General features: G+C 39.6%; 1 protein-coding gene across 7 annotated transcripts in view; it reads right to left on the reverse strand.

Annotated features, from left to right (window-relative positions):
• The window catches only part of exoc6 (exocyst complex component 6), a 61,962-nt gene extending 38,240 nt beyond the window's left edge, over positions 1–23,722 (reverse strand). For 5 of the 7 annotated variants that reach the window (XM_077738417.1, XM_077738415.1, XM_077738416.1 and 2 more), the window contains exons 1-11: positions 23,601–23,722; positions 18,554–18,725; positions 15,281–15,328; positions 15,005–15,095; positions 13,648–13,693; positions 11,142–11,195; positions 10,043–10,193; positions 9,816–9,968; positions 6,986–7,054; positions 6,751–6,834; positions 3,614–3,660 (exon numbers count right to left, since the gene is read on the reverse strand). In XM_077738417.1, the coding sequence (XP_077594543.1) occupies positions 3,614–3,660; positions 6,751–6,834; positions 6,986–7,054; positions 9,816–9,968; positions 10,043–10,193; positions 11,142–11,195; positions 13,648–13,693; positions 15,005–15,095; positions 15,281–15,328; positions 18,554–18,725; positions 23,601–23,698 (1,013 nt within the window). In that variant the 5' untranslated portion in view covers positions 23,699–23,722. The remainder of the gene's footprint in view (positions 1–3,613; positions 3,661–6,750; positions 6,835–6,985; positions 7,055–9,815; positions 9,969–10,042; positions 10,194–11,141; positions 11,196–13,647; positions 13,694–15,004; positions 15,096–15,280; positions 15,329–18,553; positions 18,726–23,600) is intronic. The other 2 variants (XM_077738419.1, XM_077738420.1) reach the window with 2 other exon arrangements.
• Between the last annotated feature and the right edge of the window lie 594 nt (positions 23,723–24,316).

The following is a 24,316-nucleotide window of genomic DNA, read 5'->3' on the forward strand; positions in this document are numbered from 1 at the left end:
CAAGTTTCACAATAGGGATGGTGTTGGTAGTATGCACTCATCATTCTTCTTGTTCCATAACGGTAAGTGGAATTATGATGACAACAGAAACTTCTCCCATGACTCCTCTTTATCATTCAAATAGGCATTGGCAAACTTAAGACAGAGCTTGAAAAGAACTGGTATATGCAGGGAATTCATTCGTGCCATGTACGATTTCAAACTATTATGTCTTAGAGCATTACCAACAGTCACATTGGAAACAGTGGCCCGAGCTTTTCTCAGGTCATTGATCAAGTCCTCTCTGGTAATTCTGGGCTGATTCCTCACCTTTCGTATTGAGACCCCAATGATAGGTGATAGATTGCATGGAGCTGCACTACAATTGAGATTGACTGTCATGTTTAGCTTTTTCCATTTTCTAATTTTTATTTAACCTTTATTTAACCAGATAGAACTTTTTAAGATCAAGATGTGTTTCGCAAGGGTAACCTGGCTACATTCACGCTCACACTCATACCTAAGGGCAATTCATAGTGTTCAAACAGCCTACAAGGCATGTTTTTGGAAAGTGAGAGGAAGGAATACCCAGAGAAAACCCACACAAGCCCGTGGGGGAAATGTCTCCACACAGTATAAACAACTTGGGTTTGAAATCAGGACCCCAGAACTGTGAGGACGATATGTTAACCACTCATCTGCCAGGCCGCCCATGATGATTGCTCCAACAGTAGACCTTTTATCACCAAGCTGCTGAGCAATTTCTTTGTAGACTTTTCCAGCCTTGTCGAGGTGTACAATGTCTCTGGTGTCTTTGGAAAGCTCTTATGTCTTGGCCTTGTTTTTAGTTTGTAGCAAACGACCTCAAACATTAAAGAAGGAAATTGGTCGTCGGCTATGATCTTGCATATTGACAAGTATACGTTCCTTAAAACATATTGTCCCTTTATTAAATAAATCAAACTGAAACATTCACCTAAATCACCACTAAACCAAATTAAGTCTTAATTTTCGGTATCTGCACCGTAAGAAAAGTGAAATAGTGCTGACTGTGCAGATGTGAAAACACTCTTAAAAGGCTCAGCAGATGCCCTCTACAAAATTTCCTAAGCCTTCATATAAGTAGCTGGATTTTTGCCTCGCTCAAATGAATAGATTTGGTTCTCCTTCAGTGTTCAATTCTAACTCTTTTTCTGATGGATTACATATTCCAGAATATTCATGAATACACACATTTTAGATTGACGTAGTGCAAAAAAATGTTAGGGAGATTCTGTAAGAGCACCCACCAAACAGGCCTAACCCAAACCCAACACCACTTCATTGCCCTGACCACACAACCCCAGAATCTGTCTCCACGCTCACGCCAAGCCCCACAAGGATTAAGGAGGAGGACAGTCATATATATTGTCATTCATCCATACTGATGGATATATTTGCATAACTGCATGTGTGGTGACTCATACATGACTTCTATGTATGATATGAAATGTCATGTATATTTATTAAACAAATACTAGTGCGGGTGACAGGCAAAAGGGGCTACAATATTTATGAATACTTATATATTCCTCCTCCTGCCACGCCTGTAGGACAATCTCATGAAAAGATTTCAATAGCAGGGATGAACAATAGACCTGTCTGTACACTATTTTCCAGTGGGGGGCCGTCAGGGCCTTCAAGGCCTTTTCTGCGGCCCTAAGAAATATCTTAATTATATATTATATTTTGTCCATCAATACATATTAGATAATTCCAAATTGTCTGCTAGCTTCCTCTCATTGCTTTCCCCCCTGGTTGCATTGCTTGCAGATGTGTATTCATATTCAAGCATTTAACCAATCACATTTCAGCCATTATTTGTTGCCAGGGTAAGAAATCTGCCTCAAGGCCTTCACAGTCAGTTCTGCAGGCTCTGCTGCATTAAAATAGCACCAATAAGACTGTTACTTTAACCAATCAGATTTTGAGTTGGCAACACCCCAATGCCTTGTTGAAGGCGTAAGGATACGTCATAGCCTTCTCGCAGGCGTAGGGATACGTCATCGCTTTCACTATCGTGATTGGCCAGAGCTACCAAACTGTATCTGGAGCTAGCTGCTCAAGCAAATATATTGTTGTGTTGATTTAAAGCCATTCTCAAGATGGACTATTCCAGAAATACGACAGGACAGGCTCGACTTTCAGCATTAGCTTCAATGTCGATAGAAAACAAGGAAGGAAGTAAGGAGGATGGATATTGTGTTCAGTAAAAAAGGATTTTTGGTGAGTGAAATATGGCCATATTCCTAAATAATGTCTCAATTGTGGGCCCGGTTCTGATATGTGAAAAGCTCCAGTGTTTATTCACTAAAGGCTGCGAGGAAGTGGATTTTACCCCATTTTAGTGCAATTTTTGCCATTTCGCCATTGACGTCCATTGCCGTCTTTTACGGGGGAAATCACCCCCTGGCTTGGTTGTAATGTCCGAAAATCTCCAATATTTTTTATTTAATCAAAAAATGCTACTAGGAAGTGGATTTTACCCCATTTTAGTGCAATTTTTGTCGTTCATCGCTGTCTTTTTCCCAGGAAAATGATGCTCCGGGCCCGAGTCTGACGTCTACAAACCTCCAACCTCAATAAATGCTATTTTCGGCTGGATTTAACCCCATTTTCGGGTAATATTTGCCGGTACGCCATTGACGTTTATCGCTGTCTTTTCTCGGGAAAATCACCCCTGCTGGTAATGTCTGAAAAGCCCCAGTATTTGTATTTAATCATTAAATGCTGCTAAGAAATGGATTTTACACCATTTTTGTGCATTGATTTATTGATAATTGTTGATCTGTCGCAGCTGTAGCTGCAGTCAAGGTTTTGTAGCCATAAAATAGTTTTTGAGGGTCGGATTGATTTGTTGAAGGTGCTACAAGAAAATGCTCGGACAACCACTGCTCTTTTCATATTTCTTTTAAAAGAAAAGAGTACAATTGACACATCGGGTATCGGCAAATTGTTCCCCTTATCAATGATTGCAATTCCCCTTTATAAGCAATAAAAACACTGTACGAATGCAACACGGGACATATTTACTCACATAGGGTGCACTTAAAAATTTAAAATATTCTCCAAAAAAGAGGTGCCCAATCAGTATGCGATAAATTCATGATTCTGTAGATGTCACTGAATGATGCTGACAGCTGGACTGTGTGGGTACATTGATTGCTGACGTTGAAAAGGCGGGCGTGTGAAAGGGGAATGTGCAAACGCATATCATGCTTAAATCAAGACTATTAGCAGTCAACAATGACGTTATGGTTTGCTACCAATGACCCAAACGATCCGGATTAGAGCGGAAATGGGTAAAACGAGATTGTTTTTGCTAAAATGTGTTTAAAAAAATCTCGTACAAAAGTTGTATTTATTAGAGCTGAAATGGGTACAACGGGATCGGTTTTGCAAAAATGTACTTTAAAAAAATCGCGTACAAAAGTTGTTATACGGCGTAAACAATTTGAAATGATCAAAGCATGTATAATATACGGGAAAAACATGTATATTGACATGTATTGGTACCTCTGATTAAAAGCTTGCATAGAAATAGAAATGTTAAAATTTCAAAGTAAATATCAGAAGAGAAAGAAAGACAACTTACCCCACAATTTGATTAAAGTATCTTCTATAGCCCTCCACGGTTTCATGCTAGACACAAAGACACATTTTATAAAAATATATGGTAAATATGGGTAACAAAAACATACTATTATTGGTACCAACTAGGCCTGGGCGATATGACAAAAATTGTTATTAATATTATAAAATGTAACAATTATTATATTGTCATTCAAATTTGAAACTTTTGATAGAATGCATCTTTATTTTTATAAAACTGCCTACAAAAAAGTTGCTGTGCAACAAGAAAGAAAGAAAATAATCAAGTAAAGACATCATTGGGAAGCAGACTATTTTCAGCTTAACAGAAAAAGACGATGTAAATTTACTTCACGTGGGCATTTTTTTTAAATTAAAATTTCAATGAACTTAATCTATTTTAACACAACTTGACAAGATTTAGATCTTTGCAAAATGTTCTAAACATTGGCAGAAAATGGGGTAACTCCTTCAAATCAAGTAAGAAAATAATTACAAGCCATACTCTAATAAGAACGGTGGGTTAAAATGGGTTCAGCAAATTTTCGATAAGGCTGCTCTTTGTGCGCAGGTGTTTAGTAGGCATTTTAAAAAAGAAATAAATTCCTTCTGTATCTTATATTTTTTTTAGAAGAGCCCATGTCAGAAGTTCTCTCATTAGGTTCTCATGACATCTTGCTCTTTGTTAGCCGATAACCTCGTCTGGGACATGCTTTATACAGGGAGTGCAGAATTATTGGGTAAATTAGTATTTTAATGACATTATACTCTTTATGGACGTCTATCTCCAAGCTGTATAGGCTTGAAAGCCCAGTACCAATTAAGCCTATCAGCGGATGTGTATTTCTATAAAGAGAAGGCGTGTGGTCTAACGACAACACCATAAAAACGGTCTCATTTCATCTCATCTCATCTTCTTGCGCTTATCTGAAGTCGGGTCACAGGGGCAGCAGCTTCAGCAAGGAAGTCCAGACTTCCCTCTCCCCAGCCAATTCATCGAGGTCTCCGGGAGAACCCCAAGGCGTTTTACACAGCGTGTCCGAGGACGGCCCAGCGGCCACCTTCCAGTGGGACGTGCCCGGAAGACCTCCTTAGAGAGGGATCCTCAATCCAAGGAAAGACCTGCTTCCTCATTGGAATGCGTGTTTTCAAAGTATTCTGCCCACCGATTCACAACATCCCAAGGCGAGGTCAGCAGCGCCCCATCCCCACTATACATTGTGTTGATGGTGCATTGCCTCCCCCTCCTGAGACGTCGGATGATGGATCAAAATTTTCTGGAAGCGACCCAGAAGTTGTTCTCCATGGCCTCACCAAACTCCTCCCATGACTGGATTTTTGCCTAGGAGACGACCAGCGCCACGTGCCGCTTGGCCAAAAAAATAGTGAGATATCTTGTAGCGTGATCATCGAACAAAGTCGCAAGAAGCATGTGAAAAAAACAAGGCACAAAATAACTACCCGTGAATTCAGAAAAGTCAAGCGCACACATGCCATCAGTCTTGCCACAGCTGCAAAATCTCTGGACTGCCTAAAAGCACGCAGTGTGCAATATTCAGAGACATGGCCAAAGTAGGAAAGGTTGTATCACGACCATGACTGTACAAGACGCGCTGAAACTTCAGGACTGGGCCAAGAAATATCTCATGACTGATATTTTTAAGGTTTTATGGACTGATGAAATGAGACTGAGTCTTGACGGGACTGTGGCTGGATCCGAAAAGGGCAGAGCGCTCCAGTCCGACTTAGACGGAGATGGGGTAATGGTAGGAGCTGGCATCATCGAGGACGAAGTCGTGGGGCCTTTTCGGGTTGAACCTACGTACAGGGCGGGAGTCAAATGGGAAGTGAATGTGCTTCCCCTCTAGAGATGCACGTATGATTTGGCGAGAGCTTAGTGTGCTGCGAAAAGTACATGTTTTCTCGTGTGAACTCAGACACCTCGCTTCCGACGAATAAAAAAAAAGAACCAGCAGTATGAGAAATTTTAGTCCTAGACACGGCCGTGAAGCTGGCATGACGAGAGGACAACAACACACTAACCCTAACCTCCCGCCCTCCAACTAATGAGGAATTTGTGGAATTGATCCCATCGAGGAGTGAGGGCAGTGTGCACAGAAAGTCCATGCCGAGCCACTTCCAGTATTGTATGAATTTGCCGTTGAAAATGCCTCTTAAATGTTCTGGGTCATCTATTGCATCATAATTGAATCGACTGAGCGTTACATCAAGAAGGAAGAAGCGAACAATTGATAACCACGAGGAATAAAATCATCGTTATGATGGAGAAAGCCCTATAGATGATTAGAACCGAAGCCAAGAATCTTTTCCGATAGCTAAGCTCTTGGCAAAGACAATGAAGATATCTCGTTCCAGTGCAGCGAGTGTGTCTCCTCGGCAGACTTGGAGGCAGCAAAGCGCCATGTCGAGGAAAAGTTCCCTCACATAATTCGAGAGACGTTTTTGACACGGATGACACTGGCCTTTTTTTTTAGCTCAAGGACATTCTTATTCAAAGAGGAACTGAACGTGCTGATATACCTCGTGATCCTGCATCTCATAATCGCTCATTTTGTGTGTTATAGTCATTCCGCTTATTGCTCTATGTGTGCCGCTCTATTGCTAATCCATTAATGATAAGCTGTTCTTCACCATATTCTTCATCTACTGAAGCTGGATGTGGAACTTGAGTTCATGTCGCATCAGCGTGCCCGTAATCTGTGGTGTTCGGGTAGTGTAGTTAGAGTTTAGATTTATCGATTTTTATTGAAAGTTTTATTATTATTGTTGACCAAATGTATTTGATCGATAATTATCATTATCGCCCAGATCCAGTACCTACATAAATATATACAATGAACATAATAGTAAGTAAGTAGTAAAAATAAGAATTACATAATTCTGATCTTTTATTTTAATTTACTGTATAGTATTTCAAATTGATTGAAATACCATCAATCACTTCTAAAATTCTATAAAATCTATACCTCCCGCCAGCACTCCCTCCCTCCCTCCATTTCTCCCTCCCATCCTCCCGCTTAGCAGTATCTGTATGGGAGATGAAAGGTTTTGAATTTACTTGATAAAGTTCCAATGCCTATTTGTGTAGTTACACATCACTGACTTCTGAGTGTTACTCACCATGTTAGCCTGTGGCTGCAGAACTAGCCTAGCCTGCTTTTTCCTTTGCTTCCTGTAGTAATTTTCAAATGTTTCTCGGTCTCCCTGTTTCACACAAATATAAAGGATTTCCATAACATTCTGAATAATCACAATGCAAAAACAGCTAAGTTGGCCTCCATTAAAAAAATTATTCCAAAAACATTATTAAGATTTGTTTCAAACCAGAAATGAAAATTGCAATTGAGTAACATACCAGCACAGCATAAATGTGTAAACACCTGTAAACAGGTGAGAAGTCCACAAGATCCTGAGCTGTAAGCACCTATTAAGGCACAGGAATAAATAAGTAAACTTTCAGATTTTAAAAAAAGTGTAATTTTTATTATTCAAGGCTGCAGTCCTGAAAGTTGATGCACAGGTAAGCCCGTAATTATGTGTATTGATATCAAAATCGTGAAACCAGCTACAATCCTGTCTTGTGGTCCTAGGCGGTGGTATCGTGACATACCTTTAAGCCAAGTTAAAAAAAAATAATGTGGCACGTACAATTGTGTATTTAATGGCTTTCAGAACTTGTTTTGTAACTTGAAATATTCACAGTGGCGGGACATGCATTTCACACCTCGGCCTTCAGTAGTGCTAATTCTGAATCACCTCAACCCTCTATATATATTATACAGTTGTGGTCAAAAGTTTACATATACTTGTGAAGAACATAATGTCATGGCTGTCTTGAGTTATTCCTACAACTCTGTTTTTTCTCTGGTGTAGTGATTGGAACAGATACTTCTTTGTCACAAAAAAACATTCATGAAGTTTGGTCCGTTTATGACTTTGTTATGGGTGAACAGAAAAAAAGTGATCAAATCTTCTGGGTCAAAAATATACATACAGCAGCGCTAATATTTGGTAAGATGTCCCTTGGCCATTTGCACTTCAAATAGGCGCTTTTGGTAGCCATCCACAAGCTTCTGGTTGAATCTTTGACCACTCCTCTTGACAGAATTGGTGCAGTTCAGTTACATTTGATGGCTTTCTGACATGGACTTGTTTCTTCAGCATTGTCCAAAAATTCTCAACGGGGTTTAAGTCAGGAATTTGGGAAGGCCATTCGAAAACCTTAATTTTAGCTTGATTTAGCCAATCCATTATCATTTTTGATGTGTGTTTGGCTCATTGTCCTGTTGGAACACCCAACTGCGCCTAAGACCCAATCTTCGGGCTGATGACTTAAGGTTATCTTGAGGAATTTGACGGTAATCATCCTTCTTCATTATCCCATTTACTCTCTGTAAAGCACCAGTTCCATTGGTAGCAAAACACCCCCTCAGCATAATACTAGCACCACCGTGCTTGACGGTAGGTGTGGTGTATTTGGGGTTAAAGGCCTCAACTTTTTCTTCTCCAAACATATTGCTGGGCATTGTGGCCAAACTGCTCGATTTTTGTTTCATCTGACAACAGAACTTTTCTCCAGAAGGTCTTATCTTTCTTTGTACATGTGATGGAGCAAGGGATTCCTTCTTGCACGAGATGCAAAACACGCTTGACTGTGAACACTGACATCTGTGTTCCAGATATTTCTAATTCTTGGCAGATCTGCTTTTTGGTGATTCTCAGTTGAATCTTCAACCTCTTGACCAATTTTCTCTCAGCAGCAGGTGATAGTTTGCATTTTCTTCCTGATCGTGGCATTGACAAAACAGTGCCATGCACTTTATACTTACAAACAAGTGTTTGCACGGTTGCTCTTGGGACTTGCAGCTGCTTTGAAATGGCTTGAAGTGACTTTCCTGACCTGTACAAGTCAAGGATTTGCTTTTTCAGATCCATGCTGAGCTTCTTTGACTTTTCCACTGTAGCATTTGTGGGCGTTTGCATCCAATGAGCCCTGTTTAAATGGCCTCAGAGAAGTCACTAGCTGTAGTCACTCACAAGAAGTTAAGAGGCCATGCTATGAAGCTCATTTCACTGACAACTTTCTAAGTCACCAAAATTGCAAATTTGTGTTGCTGTATGTATATTTTTGACCCAGCGGATTTGATCACATTTTCTGTTAACCCATAATAAAGTCATAAAAGAACCAAACTTCATGAATGTTTTTTGTGACAAAGAAGTATCTGTTCCAATCACTCTATCAGAGAAAAATCAGTTGTAGAAATGACTGGAAACTCAAGAGAGCCATGATATTATGTTCCTCACACGTGTGTAAACTTTTGACTACAACTGTATATTTTATATACATTCATACACACACAACCAACCCACCCATCCAAAAAAACTTTTGAGTGTCTACATCGTAATCCAAGTTCATTTAAATTTGTTTGTTATGTTACGAGCGTGTTGCCGTGCAAAAAGTCTTTAACTTTTGATCTTGGTAATGTATATTTGAACGGTCATTTGCATATCAAAGGGTTTGTAACTGGAATATTTCGTATGTCCAAGCATTCATATGTAGCGGTACCACTGTTATTGATTAAAGGTTTATACACCATTTTCCTTGAATTGAACACTGCTGCAGCAGCCAAGCGGTTAGCTTGTCGGCCTCACAATTCTGGGATCAGGGTTTCGATTGGTGGTCAGTCCTCATTGTGTGGAGATTGCATGTTCTCGGTCTCGCGTGGGTTTTCTCCGGGTACTCCAATTTTCTCCCACATCCCAAAAACATGCATGTAGGCTGGTTGAACACTAAATTGGCTCCATGTATGAGTGAGTATGAAATATGTCCAGTCTCCTTGTGCCCTACAATTAACTGGCCTACATGAAGGGTGTCCCCCAGCTGGGGATAGGCTTCAGCACCCCACCACCATTGTGAGGATAAGCGGTACAGAAAATTAGCGAATGAATACTGCTGAATGAATTTCTGCTCATCACGTTTTCCCCTCTTTTTCAAAACATTCCGAACATTCAATTTGCCTCGCACTTTTCGGCCACGTTATAGTATTGCCTGCAAGTGCGCCCTCCAACCTTTTCCATGACCAGCCGGCACTGATTGTACTCTGAATAATATAATCGGGTCAATCTATAATTTATTTGTAGAATCCTGTACCTAGTATGTCGTAAATAGGGCACCGTTTTATTACCTCTTCATCAGCATCTTCATCTTCTGCATCATCTTCCATCATGAGACTAGTCTGTGTATGTGTTTGCCCATTGACAGAGTACAAAGGCCTAGTGTAGTGGCCCACATTGGCCTGCTTTGCTATTGCACTGTTAAAGGTTCTGTGTTGTTGCGCCTGGAGTGGACACAAAAATATAATTGACACAACTGATTCAGGGACTATGAGGTATGATTAACAAATCAATGAACCTGTCTCATTGCGGCGTCTCCAACTTTATCTGAGTGTTTTCTTATGCTCTCAAGGAAGTCCTTTAACTCAGACATGGAGATCTCCTTAATATCCTCCCTGAGTCTAGGCAGGTTTTCAGCCATGATCTGACAAAACCTATATTGGCTTACCCTGTAGGAAACACAATATAACTTTAGAAAATACAATACAGTTAATCCTTTGTATTAACAGAACAGGAAATAAAGGACTCTGGAGTTCATGTAAAGCATCTACCGGAAATATAGGTGTCTGTCTGAAATTCAAAATGTGTGCATAACAAACAAAGAGACGTCCTGAAAAGGACGGGTGCACAATCAGTTACCAGCACTTGGGGAACAGCGCTTTATTTACATGAGCAGTTGTGTACTTCTATCTGATACAATGATTTTGTTACTCTCATGATACAGTTGGCTAGCTGGTGGTTGTGGGCTAAGCGCTTCGGCCTCACAGTTCTGTGATCAATATTTCCGACCTTTCTGTGTAGGGTGTACATGTTTGCTCTGGACTTGTGTGGGTTTTCTCAGAAAAATCAGATTTTGGCCCACTCTCCCAGCACTGACGGTAGGCTGTTTGAAAAATCTAAATTGCTCCTACGTATGAGTATGTGCGCAAATGGTCGTCCATCTCTTTGTACCCTGCGATTGGCTAGCCAACAATTAAGAGTGTCACCTGCCTGGTATTTCGCATCAGTGTCCCAGTTCTCCCTTCTCCGACTATTGGCCCCTTCAACAACTCCCCCTGAAATTTCCTTCACCAGGAGAGAATATTCAGCCTCCGTCGCCCTCAGTTTACCTACCTCACTACCTCGAGTCGAACCCAGATTTTTCGGACTTTGAGGACAGACCGGAGATGATAGACTTAATAAACTAAGACTCGGACACAGACAGTGATTCCTCCACCCAATTTGGACTTCGGTTCTCCCCCACGGGCCGACCTGGATGACCCCCGGACCGGCCGCCCACACGCTGCTCCATGGGCCAAACTGACGACCCTTAGACTGGCCAGGCCCCCCGATGTTGTGGATTCTTTCATCCAAGAACCTTTGTAGTATCGGGGAGGGGTATATTGTAAATATCTTACCGGGGAATATAGACCTTCTCCAATTGTTCCATGGTTTTCAGTGCACCGTAGTATCTGTGGAGAAAAACAGTAACTGGTAAAGTGGAAAATTTGGCAAATCTCTTTTCCAAAGATGTATCTGAAATAAAATACAGTGGTACCTCGACATACGAGTGACCCAACATACGTGAAATTTGAGATACGAGTAAAATTTCGGGCAAATATTTATCTTGAGATACGAGAAAATTTTTGATATACGAGCAGACAGCGGAGGCCAGAGGCTGCTCATAAGAACATTATGGGCACTGTCTTTCTTCCCGCAACTCCCTCGTGTAATGCCTCTCTGGTCCCAACTCCCTCTTGTGATGAATCTGCGAGCACTGGGCGGAACGTTGCATTTCTTCAGTGCTTCTTTTTTCCCATTAGTCATTGCGAATGGCGAGGCGATCGCTAATACGAGTTATATATACTACTCGTTGGCAAGTGGTTGTGCGTAAACCTTATTGTAAGGACAATTGTGTGCATAATTTTCTGTATATTTTGAAGGGAATACAAAAGCAAACTACCATCAATAGGTTGCATCTGAAACTCAGGGTGGAGGCGCTGCAAACAGAGCCAACCCAGCCGGGAGTGTGTGTCTGCATCGTAATCCAAGTTCATTTAAATTTGTTATTTTACTAGCACGTTGCCATGCGAAAAGTCTCCCGCCTGTACATGAGCATTTTTAAACAGAGGGAACTGGAACAGGATTTTAAAAAAAATGTGTATCAATGTATTACTAATGATTTCCCGTTGACTCTGGCCCCAGCTATCTTGCCTCGAGATTATTCACCAGATTCTCCTGTGTAATTCTAGAATGATCTCTAACTTTTCTTATTATCATCAAGACCCCACAAGGTGATATTTTTAAAAGAGCAACCAGCAAAGATATTTTTAATTTAATTATGGAAATAACCGTTCCACTTCTAGTAATTAGCATATCTCTCTTGAATGAACATAATCAATGACTTAGCCACAACATATGGGACAGGAGTGAAACGAGAACATATTCTGACTAATCAAGCTTCACAAACTGAGGTGGGTAGAACCAATTAAGCAAAAAAAACTAAGAAACACTACAAAGGAGAAAAAATTGCAGTTTTGGCACAAATCAACGGGGTTCATCCTCAGGTCGGTGTACTGAACTCTCATCATTAGGCTGATAGGCAGGCTGTGAGGGATCTAATTGGTCGTTCAGTGAGTGTAAAATGTGTTGTACACACATGAATAGAAGAAAGCTTCATAAACTGTACAGTGAAACGGTCTGTCAGAGTGCAGCACACCAGGAGGGAGATAAAACAAAGGCAAGAAGTGGCAGGCCTGTGACCTGCCCAGCAATTACATTCAGTTCAGTTAGTGATATGTATTTGACCAATAAATGGTCTTCTAAATTGAAATTAACAGTAAAAAAAAAGCCATGTCATTAGTCCTGAAATTAGAACTCCTCTCGAAAAACATAAGTAAATCTCACAGCATGGTCTAATTGATTAAGATTGGCAGTGGGCCTTGACAGGACTGCAACGAGGGGGCCTTGTTACAAACGAGGGCACACTGAGGGTCAATTGTCTTGTGATTGAATGGCCTGTTCCTTCGGTACACAGTAAAGAACAAAAAAGTGTAATTTTATTTCATCATTGATGTTTATAGGGTAAAAAACTGAAGATTACTTGTGAATGGCAATAGATTTCATAAGTAAAGATTACTTGTGGAATGTTATCACTTTATATAAAAATGACAACAGTTGGTAATGAACAACATAGAAATGTCCCGTCATTCTCGTAGAGGCATGCGAGATTTGCAGTCTGAAAGTTGGGAAAGAGGGAATTAAGAATAATTTCTTATTTCAATTAGATATTATTTCTTGTTGCCATGCTATTTGCATAACATCGCCTTGGTGAGTAAAAGAAGTTGCTAAATGAATGTATTGTGTTACTTGTCCCTATCAAATTGAAATTAGTAAATTTGTATCAAAGTGCTAATCAAAAATCCTTTTGAAAAAACAGTTGCAAATAGGAAGTAGGGGTGTGTATTGCATTATACCCGGCTTTGCTTTAGCATGAAAAAAAATCAATTCTTCTACTCTGACCTTAAAATAACAATAAAAAATAAGAATAACAAAATAATTGATAACAGTTACTCCAAAAAAAAAATGTCCAAGGAAAATCAATCAATGGAGTAAAAGAATTTGGATACCTAGAAAATCACTCTTGATGCTCAACTAGCCTTCAAACGACAGATAAAAAAAAAAAACAAGCTAAATAAAATTACATTCCATTTGTCCAATTTTAGGTTCAAGGACCGGTTTGCCCACCCCTGGTTTATCTTGTACCTACACAAGGAACTAAAGATGTAAATTAGCCAGTGGCTACAATCTTACATATTTTCATATTCATGTAAATTCATGTAGATGTTCATTAACATAAATATAAATATGTTCATTAATATGTGCGGTCCCTTGTTAAAATAAATCAATCAATAAAATGAGTACCTTTTGGACTCCAGTTGCTCCTTTAGTTTGCTGTACTTTTCCAGCACTGTGACAAAGAACAATAGAAGCAGAGAGAAATATGCATTAGCAACATGTTATTAGGATTATAACGAGTGTTGTTCAAGTTACTTTTGAAAAGTCAAGTTATAGTTATCATTACTTCTCTGAAACAGTAATCAAATTATGTTACTTGTTACTCAACTATGAAAGCAACTGTTACTTTCAAAATTCGAACAAAAAATTAAATAACATTAAAAAATATATATTTGGCTGGCCACCAATTGTGTCCCCTGCCTGGTGCCTATAGTTGGGTGAGATGTATTCCAGCATTTCCAGTAATGTTTGTATTTGCACTTTGAAAAGCCTCCACTCTCAGTGTGTTCCCCACTGCGATTGCAGCGTACCTCTGTTTAAACAGAGTTTTGTATGTCTGTTAGTAAGTCATACTATTAAGATGCGCCCTACTCTTTCAAAGTGTCCCTGATTGGCTTACACTGACATCTTGCCCTATTTTATTCAATCAATAACCCGTCATGTGCTTTGTTCACGTTAGAGTGGACTCTAAAGGGTTGTTCCAGAACCCAACGCTGCCAACTGAGACACTCCGGGGTGATAGAGAAGCGGAGACGCCCGTAAATAACAGAATGATTCACGTGCTCTTGAGCATTGCCTATAAGCTGAGTGATTGGGACCAATGAAGGTTCGTGTTTGCTCATAGTATGTCTCATGTCCATTCATGAGTACAGATAAATATGTTTCAGTTGGATCACGTAGGTTATGGGGTAACCCTTGAACAGTAACTGTAGGGCCATTGTAGACTGAAAAGTGTAAGGCGTTATGTAAGAAGTTACAGTAAAAAAGTAATAATTGCTGTTACTTCCAACTCTGATCATAACTAATACATAATACAGAATTTGTGCAAGATTGAATACAGCCCTACATACCCCAGGCAAATAAGAGCATTCATCCAACAAATGGAGTCTCGATGAAAATTCAATGGGTTGAATAGTAAAAAAAGAAAAAGATGGACAATGGCCTCAGAGGCAAAAAGTGATGAGAAAAGGACAGCCCTGAGATCTGAAATGATAAACTATTTATTTAAAAAGATGATGAAACATACAAAAATAGATAGGAAAGTGGAGTAAAAAAACATGTCAGTGCTAAAAAAAAGGTTTAAAACCAAGAACAAGATTTATATTTATTTAGATTTTTACGTAATCATTTAAACATTCGTTGGAAATTCCATTTGACTTCTGGTGGGCTGTTTAGAGAACAAACCTACTCCTAATGGGGTCACTGAAGAGATTACCTGCTGCAGTAGGTACTATGTTGGTGCCCCCTTGTTATAATATTCTACCTGGAATGCAAAGCTGGAGTTTCTCCACAGTTGTGGCCATGTTCCTTTGCTGTATCCGACAACGAATCACCTCCACGGTTTGAGCTGTCACCTGGGGATTATGAAAGAAAACATAACATTAACCACATTTAAAAAGCCTGTTGAACGGAAATTATTCGCATTTTCTTTCTCTCCTACAAACCACAATTCCAAAGAAGCTGAGATGTTTGTAAAGTTCAAGAAATGATGCAATGATTTCTGATTCTTTTTCAATGTTCTCTCTTCAACATTTCTTACCTCCTTCCCAGCTTCTTGTAGACGTTGATTAGTATCTGTCACTTGGCCCTTGAAAAAACACATCATGTTAAATTTGAAACTGAGAAAAAACAAACTATCATATTTTTCGTACACCAAGTTGCATCAGGCAACAAATACACAATGTAAAAGTGTATAGGTAGCATTTTTGGGAGGGTAATTTTTTACTTCATAAACTACTATCAGAAACCAAGTACACATGTTAAAGTAACAATAGTAAATGGAGAATAACAGTCTAAATTGGAATGTGTTAAATGTTTCAGATAACTATAGCCTAAAAACACAGCATAACAGACTGTTGGTAGTCATAGAGAGAGGGGGGAAAAATTAGACTTTAGTATTAGTCACAAGCCTACCCAAACTATGAAAAACTGTAAATCCAGAAAATACATAACTTTTTAAAGTACACATTATATGTCTAAAATGTAGTCCAACCTAATTGATGAAAAGAAAAATTGTGATTTTTTTTGTTAGGTATAGGTTCCATTGGGTGGTTAGTTTAGCTTGTTGTGTTATTGGCTTTTTCCTTTTGTGACTTGTCCTAGTGATTACCCATTGATTTCAACTGTTGTTCATAGGTCCATATCACTTGTGCTATCTTGTATTTGCTCCCTTTTTCATGCACTCTCATTTCTCTCTCCATCCTTCTTCCCACAGCTGCTCAACCTTGTAATCAGCTCATTGTCCATGAAGGGCCAAGGACAAAGGCAGGCAAATTCAGATTAACCAGGCAGCAGGAACCTGAACCCATCAACGCTTCACTGGGCCTTTCATGGAGTTTAATGGCTTGTGACAGGCTCTTTCTCACAGATTCAGTGACAAACTTCTCGATTCTAGATGGGGATTTTTGAACTATCTGCTCCTGTCACACGGCTCAGAGCCATGACCCAATTGACCAGTCGGCTTTTTATGCAATCCTTTCAACTTTAAAGTTTCTAAGAGGAGCAAACTACATAACACCTAATTCTTTATTATCTACTGCAGAGCAAACAAAGCAAAAAATTCCACAAATGTTTGAAGCAGAAAAATAAAACACTGCAAAAACACGTGTTCAATATATGTGATTTCACTCCAGTGAGCACACAATAGGTTTACGTTAATATACCTCTCTTCAATTATAAGGTATTTGTCAAGCCCAGACCAGACTGGTGGCTGGTTGTGCCTGCCACCCAATCACAGCCCCAGCCCTAATGACTTAAGCGCTTCCAGGTGTGATTCATCAACATAACCACGTCGCTGGATCGTCTTAATCAGATTACTGTTACGACTAACGACTCACCTATGCTACTCACTTTTGTGCATCTGCCCATCTCTTGGAGGCTTGCAATAAAAAGTTCCAAATCCAGACTTACTGCCTTTGCCTGCTTTGGGGTCCTCCGTCCCCGATCATAACAGCTATCATGTTATATTATTAATATATTTAAGTTTAACTCTACCCTTTACCTTACCCTTTTCCGCATTTATTATAAGATTTTACAATTTAATTGGTGAAAAAAATGCTTAAGGGTGAAAATATATATTTTGAAAATGCAATAACCTGGTTGTATCGTACAATGTCATTGTACTGCTTTGTTCTGACACATTGGTCTTTTTTATTACCACACAATCTTACTCTATGATTCCAAAGAATGAAACACTACACCTTCGAATGGCTTTGGGTAAAACCTTCGTCACTTTACTTAAAGGATGTAGTGGTCACTGTCTTCGTGGACGACATGGCATGCAACAAACTATGTATGGGCTAGAGCAGAGGCCGAAGGGCCGGGACAAAAGTTTGAAATCTACTGTGTTTCTAAATTTTATTTGTACATTGAAATATGTAAATTACATTGTTTAAAGAAGCTAGTAAGCAAATGTGCAATTGTAGACAATTAGAAATTATTATTATTATTATAACAAAAGCATTTTTTTAAAAAGGGAACATTTGTAATTTTTGGTTTATTTTGGCCATTTCTAGGGTCAGGATTTGAACGTATTCATCTTTGAGACTTTCACTGATTGGTGTCAAAATTGGATGGTGTGTTCATGAAACTTGGGAGAACTAAAGTTATCAAAACAGTGCGTTTTTACCAGAGGGCGTGGCCTCCAGGGGGAGTCAAAGTTCCGTACTTTAGTCAGTAGGGTACCATTTTATTTACTTCGTGCGCACAAAATCGGCACAGCAAGCCCAAAAAGTAGATCTGAAATCGTACGGAACGCAAGGTATGAATATAAATATGGTGATTAATATGTGCTGTCCCTTATCAAATACCGTATATTCACGACTATAAAGGCGCACACATAAAAGCCTTAAATTTTCTCCAAAATAGACAGGGCGCCTTATAATCCAGTGCGCTTTATATATAATACTAATACTAAAATTGTTATCACGATAAAATAAAATGAATCAGTCAATGGGACAATTATGGTAAGCAGCCGCCGACTCTACTATTTTCCCATAGATAAAGTACTGCGCAGTGACTGCTGAGAATTAAGAGTTCTTCATACACCCAGTTCTTCAATACACCCAGTATGACGGCGAGCACACTAATTTGGTGCTCGCCGTCATTTCGGCTGTATTTACAAAAGAAATCAGTGGTTGTGTGCTATCCCTATGTTGCATACCGTTAGCTTCTTCTTGTTCCCCTGCGTTTCAAAACGGATAGATTGTGTATGCTTGTTATTCATTTTAAGATATTAATTAATCATTTTATTGTAATATTCTGTCCCTTTTTGTATTCTCACATCTTCCATACAAAATTGGGACACTGACCAATTTTAAATGGTTTAGTTGGTAGTTGTGTAAGAAGTTACGAAACCAATTAATTTTTTTCAGTAGAGGTATGGCTGCATTCTAAAGTGGCATATTATGAGCCACAAAATCCTATTTGAAATCTGTGAAAGCAGTTAACACAAGTAAAGTCGAAAAAGCACCATTCAACCTAACACAAATGGAGTTACCTCACAATTAGAGGGTCAAAATACCAGCTGAGAGGCTTAGTACACAAATCTCAATGTACTAAATTGGAAAAATGATTTGATTACTGTGATTGCCTTAAAAGGCAACAATATATAAATTGTTTGGTTTCGTGACATGTTTTTATAGTGGACTTGACATAGTTTTCACATTGATTTTCCATATTCACAGTGGTATGTACAAGGGCCGCTTTATGACAGCAGGTAAGGGACATCCTGAATTGGTCGCCAGCAAATTGCAGGGCACAATGTGGCGGGCAACCATTCATTTGCCTGCATGTGCTCTCTCACTCTCATTACCATGAGTTTTTCTGCATCCATGCGGACTTTGAGGAGTTCTGTTATGGCATCCACAAATCCTTGGTGGTGGAAATTACACATCTTCTCAATTTCACGGTCATGATTCCTTATCCGGGCATCCAGCTTTTCCATGAAGCGCATGTGGGCATTTGGCTGGTCATCGTAAATTGATCTGGCAGAAAAAGTTAAGAATTAGGAGAAACATGGCTAAAAGAGCAAATGTGACCATTATAAGATGGAGATGCCCTAATTTTGAAATTATTGACCCAAGCCAAAAACTGGAAATGGAGAAACCGAGGCCAAAGACTGAAATATATTATATTACCCAAATAATATATCAATGTTTTAAAGACTCAAAACCTTAAATGTGAGTTCACTTGAAACTGGACTTGGGACTGGAGTCTTACAAAAACTATAACTTCTTTCAAACTCTGCTATTAATTTATTAAATGGATATATACTTGGCTGGAATGTTTTGCGCACTTTATAAAACTTTAAAATTTCCATTGTTGCAAGAGGTGTGGAGTGGAGTCTTGATCTCGAATTCAAAGATTGAATAATAAAGAGAAATAAAGGAACATTGGATTTGATAACTATATTCATCCCATATTCGGGAAAATTCATTGTGACAGTAGCAAAAGGGTGAGAATGCAGATGCAGGAAATGTATAGTTATAAGTTAGACAGTACAGTCACAAAGGCCGCAGGACAACCAGTTAAAAGCACCAAGTACAAAGCAAATAAAAGTAAATGAGATCATTAAGACAGAAAAGCAGAAAAAACACAAACCGAGCAAGAGTGGACGGAGCTACCGCCACCGACTGCCACTTGAATGCCTCCATCTTGGTTGCGGTAGCAAAAAGTCTTCCACAAGATGGGGAACTTCTGCAGACTGTGTGAGAGAATATGCAGAATCACTCTTCCAAGCTTATTCGCACAGTTCCTCAGTATTCTGGAGCTGAAGACAACAGTAGCAGTGTAGAACCCCTCGACTCCGTTTCCGGCCTGGTAAGCACCGACAGCTCTTCTATCTTATCCCATGATGGAATGGTTGGTCAGAAGCGTTGCTTCTTCTCCCGGCACTTTTTTCCAGCTCCGAATTTCCAGCGGCATTGAGGTGTTGCTCCTTCTGCTGCGTATTGTAACAGCTAGTCCCATGTGTGTGGATTATGGATAACTTTATTCATCCCGTATTCGCGAAATTTCATCGTGGCAGTAGCAAGAAGGTGATAAGACAGAACAGCAAAGCAAAAGCACAAAGTACAAAGAAAATCAAAGTAAATGGAATCATCGAATCATTAAGACATAAAAGCAGCAAAATCACAAAACGAGCAAGAGTGGACGAAGCTACTGCCGCCAGCGGCTGCCTCTTGAAAGGCGCCATCTTGGTTGCGGGAGCTAAAACGGATCCAGACTCAAAAAGACGTAAAGTTGGACAAAAACTGGCACCACACACAGGAAGTCTTCCACAAGATAAGGAACTTCGGCAGACTGTGACCGAGGTAGAAAATATGCATTCACTCTTCCAAGCTTATCCGCACAGTTCCTCAGTAGTCTGAAGCTGAAGACAACAGTAGCAAGTAGAGCCCCTCGACTCAGTTGCTGATACACGCCGACAGCACTTCCATCTTATCCCAGGATGCAATGGTTGGTCAGAAGCGTTGCCTCTTCTCCTGGCCCCTTTGTCCAGCTCCGAATCTACGACGATACCGAGGTGTTGCCACTTCTGCTGCGTATTGTAACAGCTAGTCCCATGTGTGTGACAGCGTAGGTATGGCTGAATGGTTCCAAAAAAGAAGTAGCAGAAAGAAGCCAGGCTAACAGAGCAAGGAAAGTTGTAAAAACATTAAAGTAAAAAGTATAAAGTACAAAGTAAAGTAAAAAAAAAGAATGTATTAAGAAATATTAAAATGTAATTTAAAAAAAAGAAAGAAGGGCTGTAAAACACAAAAAACATAAGAGTGGACAGAGCTACTGCCCCATAGAAAGACAGGAACTGGTATTAATTCATTAATTCATTTTCTGAACTACTTTATTCTCACAAAGATAACGGGAGTGCTGGAGCCTATCCCAGGTATGAGGCGGCAGAGACACATGAATCGGTGGGCAGCCGATCGCAGAGCACAAGGAGACAGACAATCAGTAAAGCTCACACTTATAACTCAGGGCATTGTAGAGTATCCAACCAGCCTACTTTGCATGTCCAGAGTAGCCAGAGGAAGCCCACGCAGGCCCAAACATGCAAACTCCACAGAGGTGGACCAACCTGGCTAACCACTCAGACACTGGGCTCACCACAGCAAATGTGCATACATATGTAGATTTAAATACTGCATTAATTATATAGTGTATGCTTGGTACAGTTCCAGTAAGAAACATGAAGTGGCCAACTTGAAATGTTTTTGTCACTGTCCACCGCTTCCGATATTAGTACATGTAATGGTTAAACAAGGAGAGCAGGTACTTGCATAATAAGGCCCATGTGACGCACATTGTGACAAATTTCAAAACCTTTGCGGAACAAATTCACCCGTGAATGCGACTCAAATCAAATAAGAATAACTACAGAGATAACACACATCCATCAGGGCAAATTGACATTTTGACCTACACATGAAACAGTTTAAAAATTGGTAAATTTGTGCTATTTAAAAATGACCCAAAACACCATTTCACTTGAAACTGGACTCGAGACTTCAGGCTTAAAAAACAATGACTTCTTCCCGCCTCTTCTTGCTGTTTTTCACTGACTGGCTTTTGCCTTATACCCTGCATCAGTTGCCTTAGCGATTCAGGTTTTATGCTTTCTCTGATGGTAAATTCTAATCAGTAGTTTTATGTCAGATCTTCCCAGCCCAGAGAGGCCTCTCATGCATTCAGGCACTGACAGTTTACCCTGTTTTTTTTTAATCACATTTGTAAACGAATGGCTTCTGGTTTTTTAAATGTAAATTAACAAAGTTTATCTACAGTAATAAAACAACAAAATTGCAATAACTGCATTAACCATCAGCATTCGCTTTCCAGATCTCTTGCGCCATATAGCGGTCTAAATGGATACGTCTAGACCCCGATTTTCAGATGAATGACACTTTTTCAGTCTTATTCGGGCCAATTCAGTAATAGAGTCAGAATGGGAATGAAAGCTTGTTTCCAAGAAAAAGCTTGCAGAATATAGCATACTAATTAAATGTCTTGCTCAATTTTTCAGTGTAAAAACTTACAAGGAATGTTATACTTTTAAAGGAAGCATAATGAATTGTGTCTAGTTAACTCACACTTTTTACCAACCGAGCTCCGCTTTGGCCAGAAGTTGAACTGACGGGAAAGAAGGCCCTTTTGCCTTACTGAAACAACAAAACCAATCTTCAAAAGTTTGGTAGAGGGATCACACACCATGTACCATCCCACTCACCCCACCGTTGAACCCAGCACCAACAGTGGGGCCCATAACCGGGGCAGCCATCACTATGGAAGATGCCGTGCCACGCGTCTGCTCTAGTCATGGGTGGGCGAGATTGATAGGATAGAGGGGACAAATGCAGAACTAAAGGGCTACACTCTGTTTGAACGAAGTTACTGATTAGTGCTTGGACAAGAGACAAACAGCAAATAGCAGATATTGTAAACATTTTAAAATACATTCCAGAAAGAAAAATACTCTTTAAAGTATTCTAAATTAGATTTTAAGGAAGGTCCTCTGTACATTCCACATAAACAATACTAGTTTATCTAATTGAGAAAGTGTCCAAAACATTCAAATATAAGTTAACTGCATTTAAAATGGAGATACGTATGAAAAAAAGTAATAATAATAGGAAGAAACCAAATAAGGATGACTATGGCGCCAACTACAAACTTCAGGAAAGAAGTGACATTCATTGTTTAAAATCATTATACCTCCATCTAGTGACGGTTAAATGAAAGGCTACACTAAGAGAAAGGTATGACTGGCCTCAACACTATTTGAAATATATGAGAAAACTGAAACCAGTCTGAGGCCCTTCTGGTTTATACTCCTTTAAAACAATGTTCCATTCTGTGAAAGAGAGTTTTCTGTCAAGTGTGTTGTCAGCTAATAAAGTACTGTATGAGACGTTGTAAGTTGCTTGTTCATCAATTTAACTTAAGTGTTGTTATGCCTTCGACCAGTAATGTATGCAGTAAAAGGGGGGCCCGGTGGGGCGAGAGGTTAGCGCGTCGGCCTCACAGCTCTGGGGTCCTGGGGTCACGTCCACCTATGTGGAGTTTGCATCTTCTCCCCGTGCCTGTGTGGGTTTCCTCCAGGCTCCGGTTTCCCTCCCACATTCCAAAAACATGCATGGTAGGATGATTGAAGACTGTAAATCGCCCAAAGTATGAGTGCGAGTGTGAATGGTTGGTTGCCCGTCTCCTTGTGCAATGCGATCGGCTAGCCACCCATTTTGGGGTGTCCCCGCCTCTGGCATAGAGACCGCTGGGATTGGCTCCAGCACCCCACGCGACCCAAATGAGGACAAATCAGCTCAGAAAATTAGATGAGTACCAATACACTGAAGTAAACTCATTTAACTTGCAAAAAAGTATCTTATGCTGGTGCCTAGCAATAATACTAGCACCAAAACACATCAAATCCTGCATTACCTTGCTGAAATTGTTGTGAACAGATGCTTTCATATGCCCGATTTTTTACTAATCTATTAAGGTAATTTTTAGAAGTGTTAGTTAAGAACAGTAGTGTGATTACAAACTCAAAAGCCACAGCTACAATTCCGGTTTACATTTTGACAGGTCTACAGTCAATATCAAATTGTGCAAATGTCTACGCAGTTCATCTTTACTTATACCACAAACATAACAAAACAAAATAATGGTCAAAATGAACCTGTTAGCAAATACATCCGCAAGTTCCTGGTTGTTAAGAACATGGTTAAAATTGCTAACATTAGCTTACTGCTGTGTAGGATAGCTAAACGATGTAACGGACAAAAGACACATACTGAAGGTAGAAGACACATTTTCTGACACTGAGAGTTGAATCGGTTGTGTCAGAACACAGATGTTCTTACCGAAGCGTGGGACCGACGCAAGCCGTATCCGTACTCTCTATTTCCTGGAGAATACGCTCATGTTCCGTTATACACTCCAGAGTTTCATTCTCCGCCATGATTATGTGTGCATTATAGCTGTCTATCGCTGCAGCGGTGGGAGCGTAAGGGGAACTATTAGCCACTAGAGGGCGCGCCAGCTCCATGATTAATTCGGGTGCAGCACCCACTAAACAGAGATAATACATTGAACTGTTTAGTTGTCAACCAACACATCTTGAAATAATCTTTTTTTTTGTAAAGGGAAGCTTAACCCTGTCATTCAGCATTTTTTAATTCATTTAACTCATTGGTGGCCATTGACAACGTCAGAATTTCAATTCATTTTGACTGGGAGAGACAAATAAAATTTGGATAATTCACTCCAAAACATGAAGAATCAATCGCAGTCTTCCCAGGGTAAAGTGGACATCTATAGTCGTTAATGGCATATAATTAGTAGATTAAAATTCAAATAAATTCAACCTTATAGTCTTACTTGTGGCCATAAGTATTTTACAGTTTTTATTCATTTTAGTTTGATTAACATCTTTTTTTAATTAACAATGTATTAATTTTAAATATATCATTTGATAAAAAATAATATGAAAAAAATTGCTTAATAATTTCAAAATATATACGCTACTATTAGGCTTCCCAGTTATGCGAGTGGTTAGCGCGTCGACCTCACAGCTCTG

The sequence above is a fragment of the Stigmatopora nigra genome, chromosome 18, assembly GCF_051989575.1.
Source record: "Stigmatopora nigra isolate UIUO_SnigA chromosome 18, RoL_Snig_1.1, whole genome shotgun sequence".
In the NCBI taxonomy this organism is placed as follows: domain Eukaryota; kingdom Metazoa; phylum Chordata; class Actinopteri; order Syngnathiformes; family Syngnathidae; genus Stigmatopora; species Stigmatopora nigra.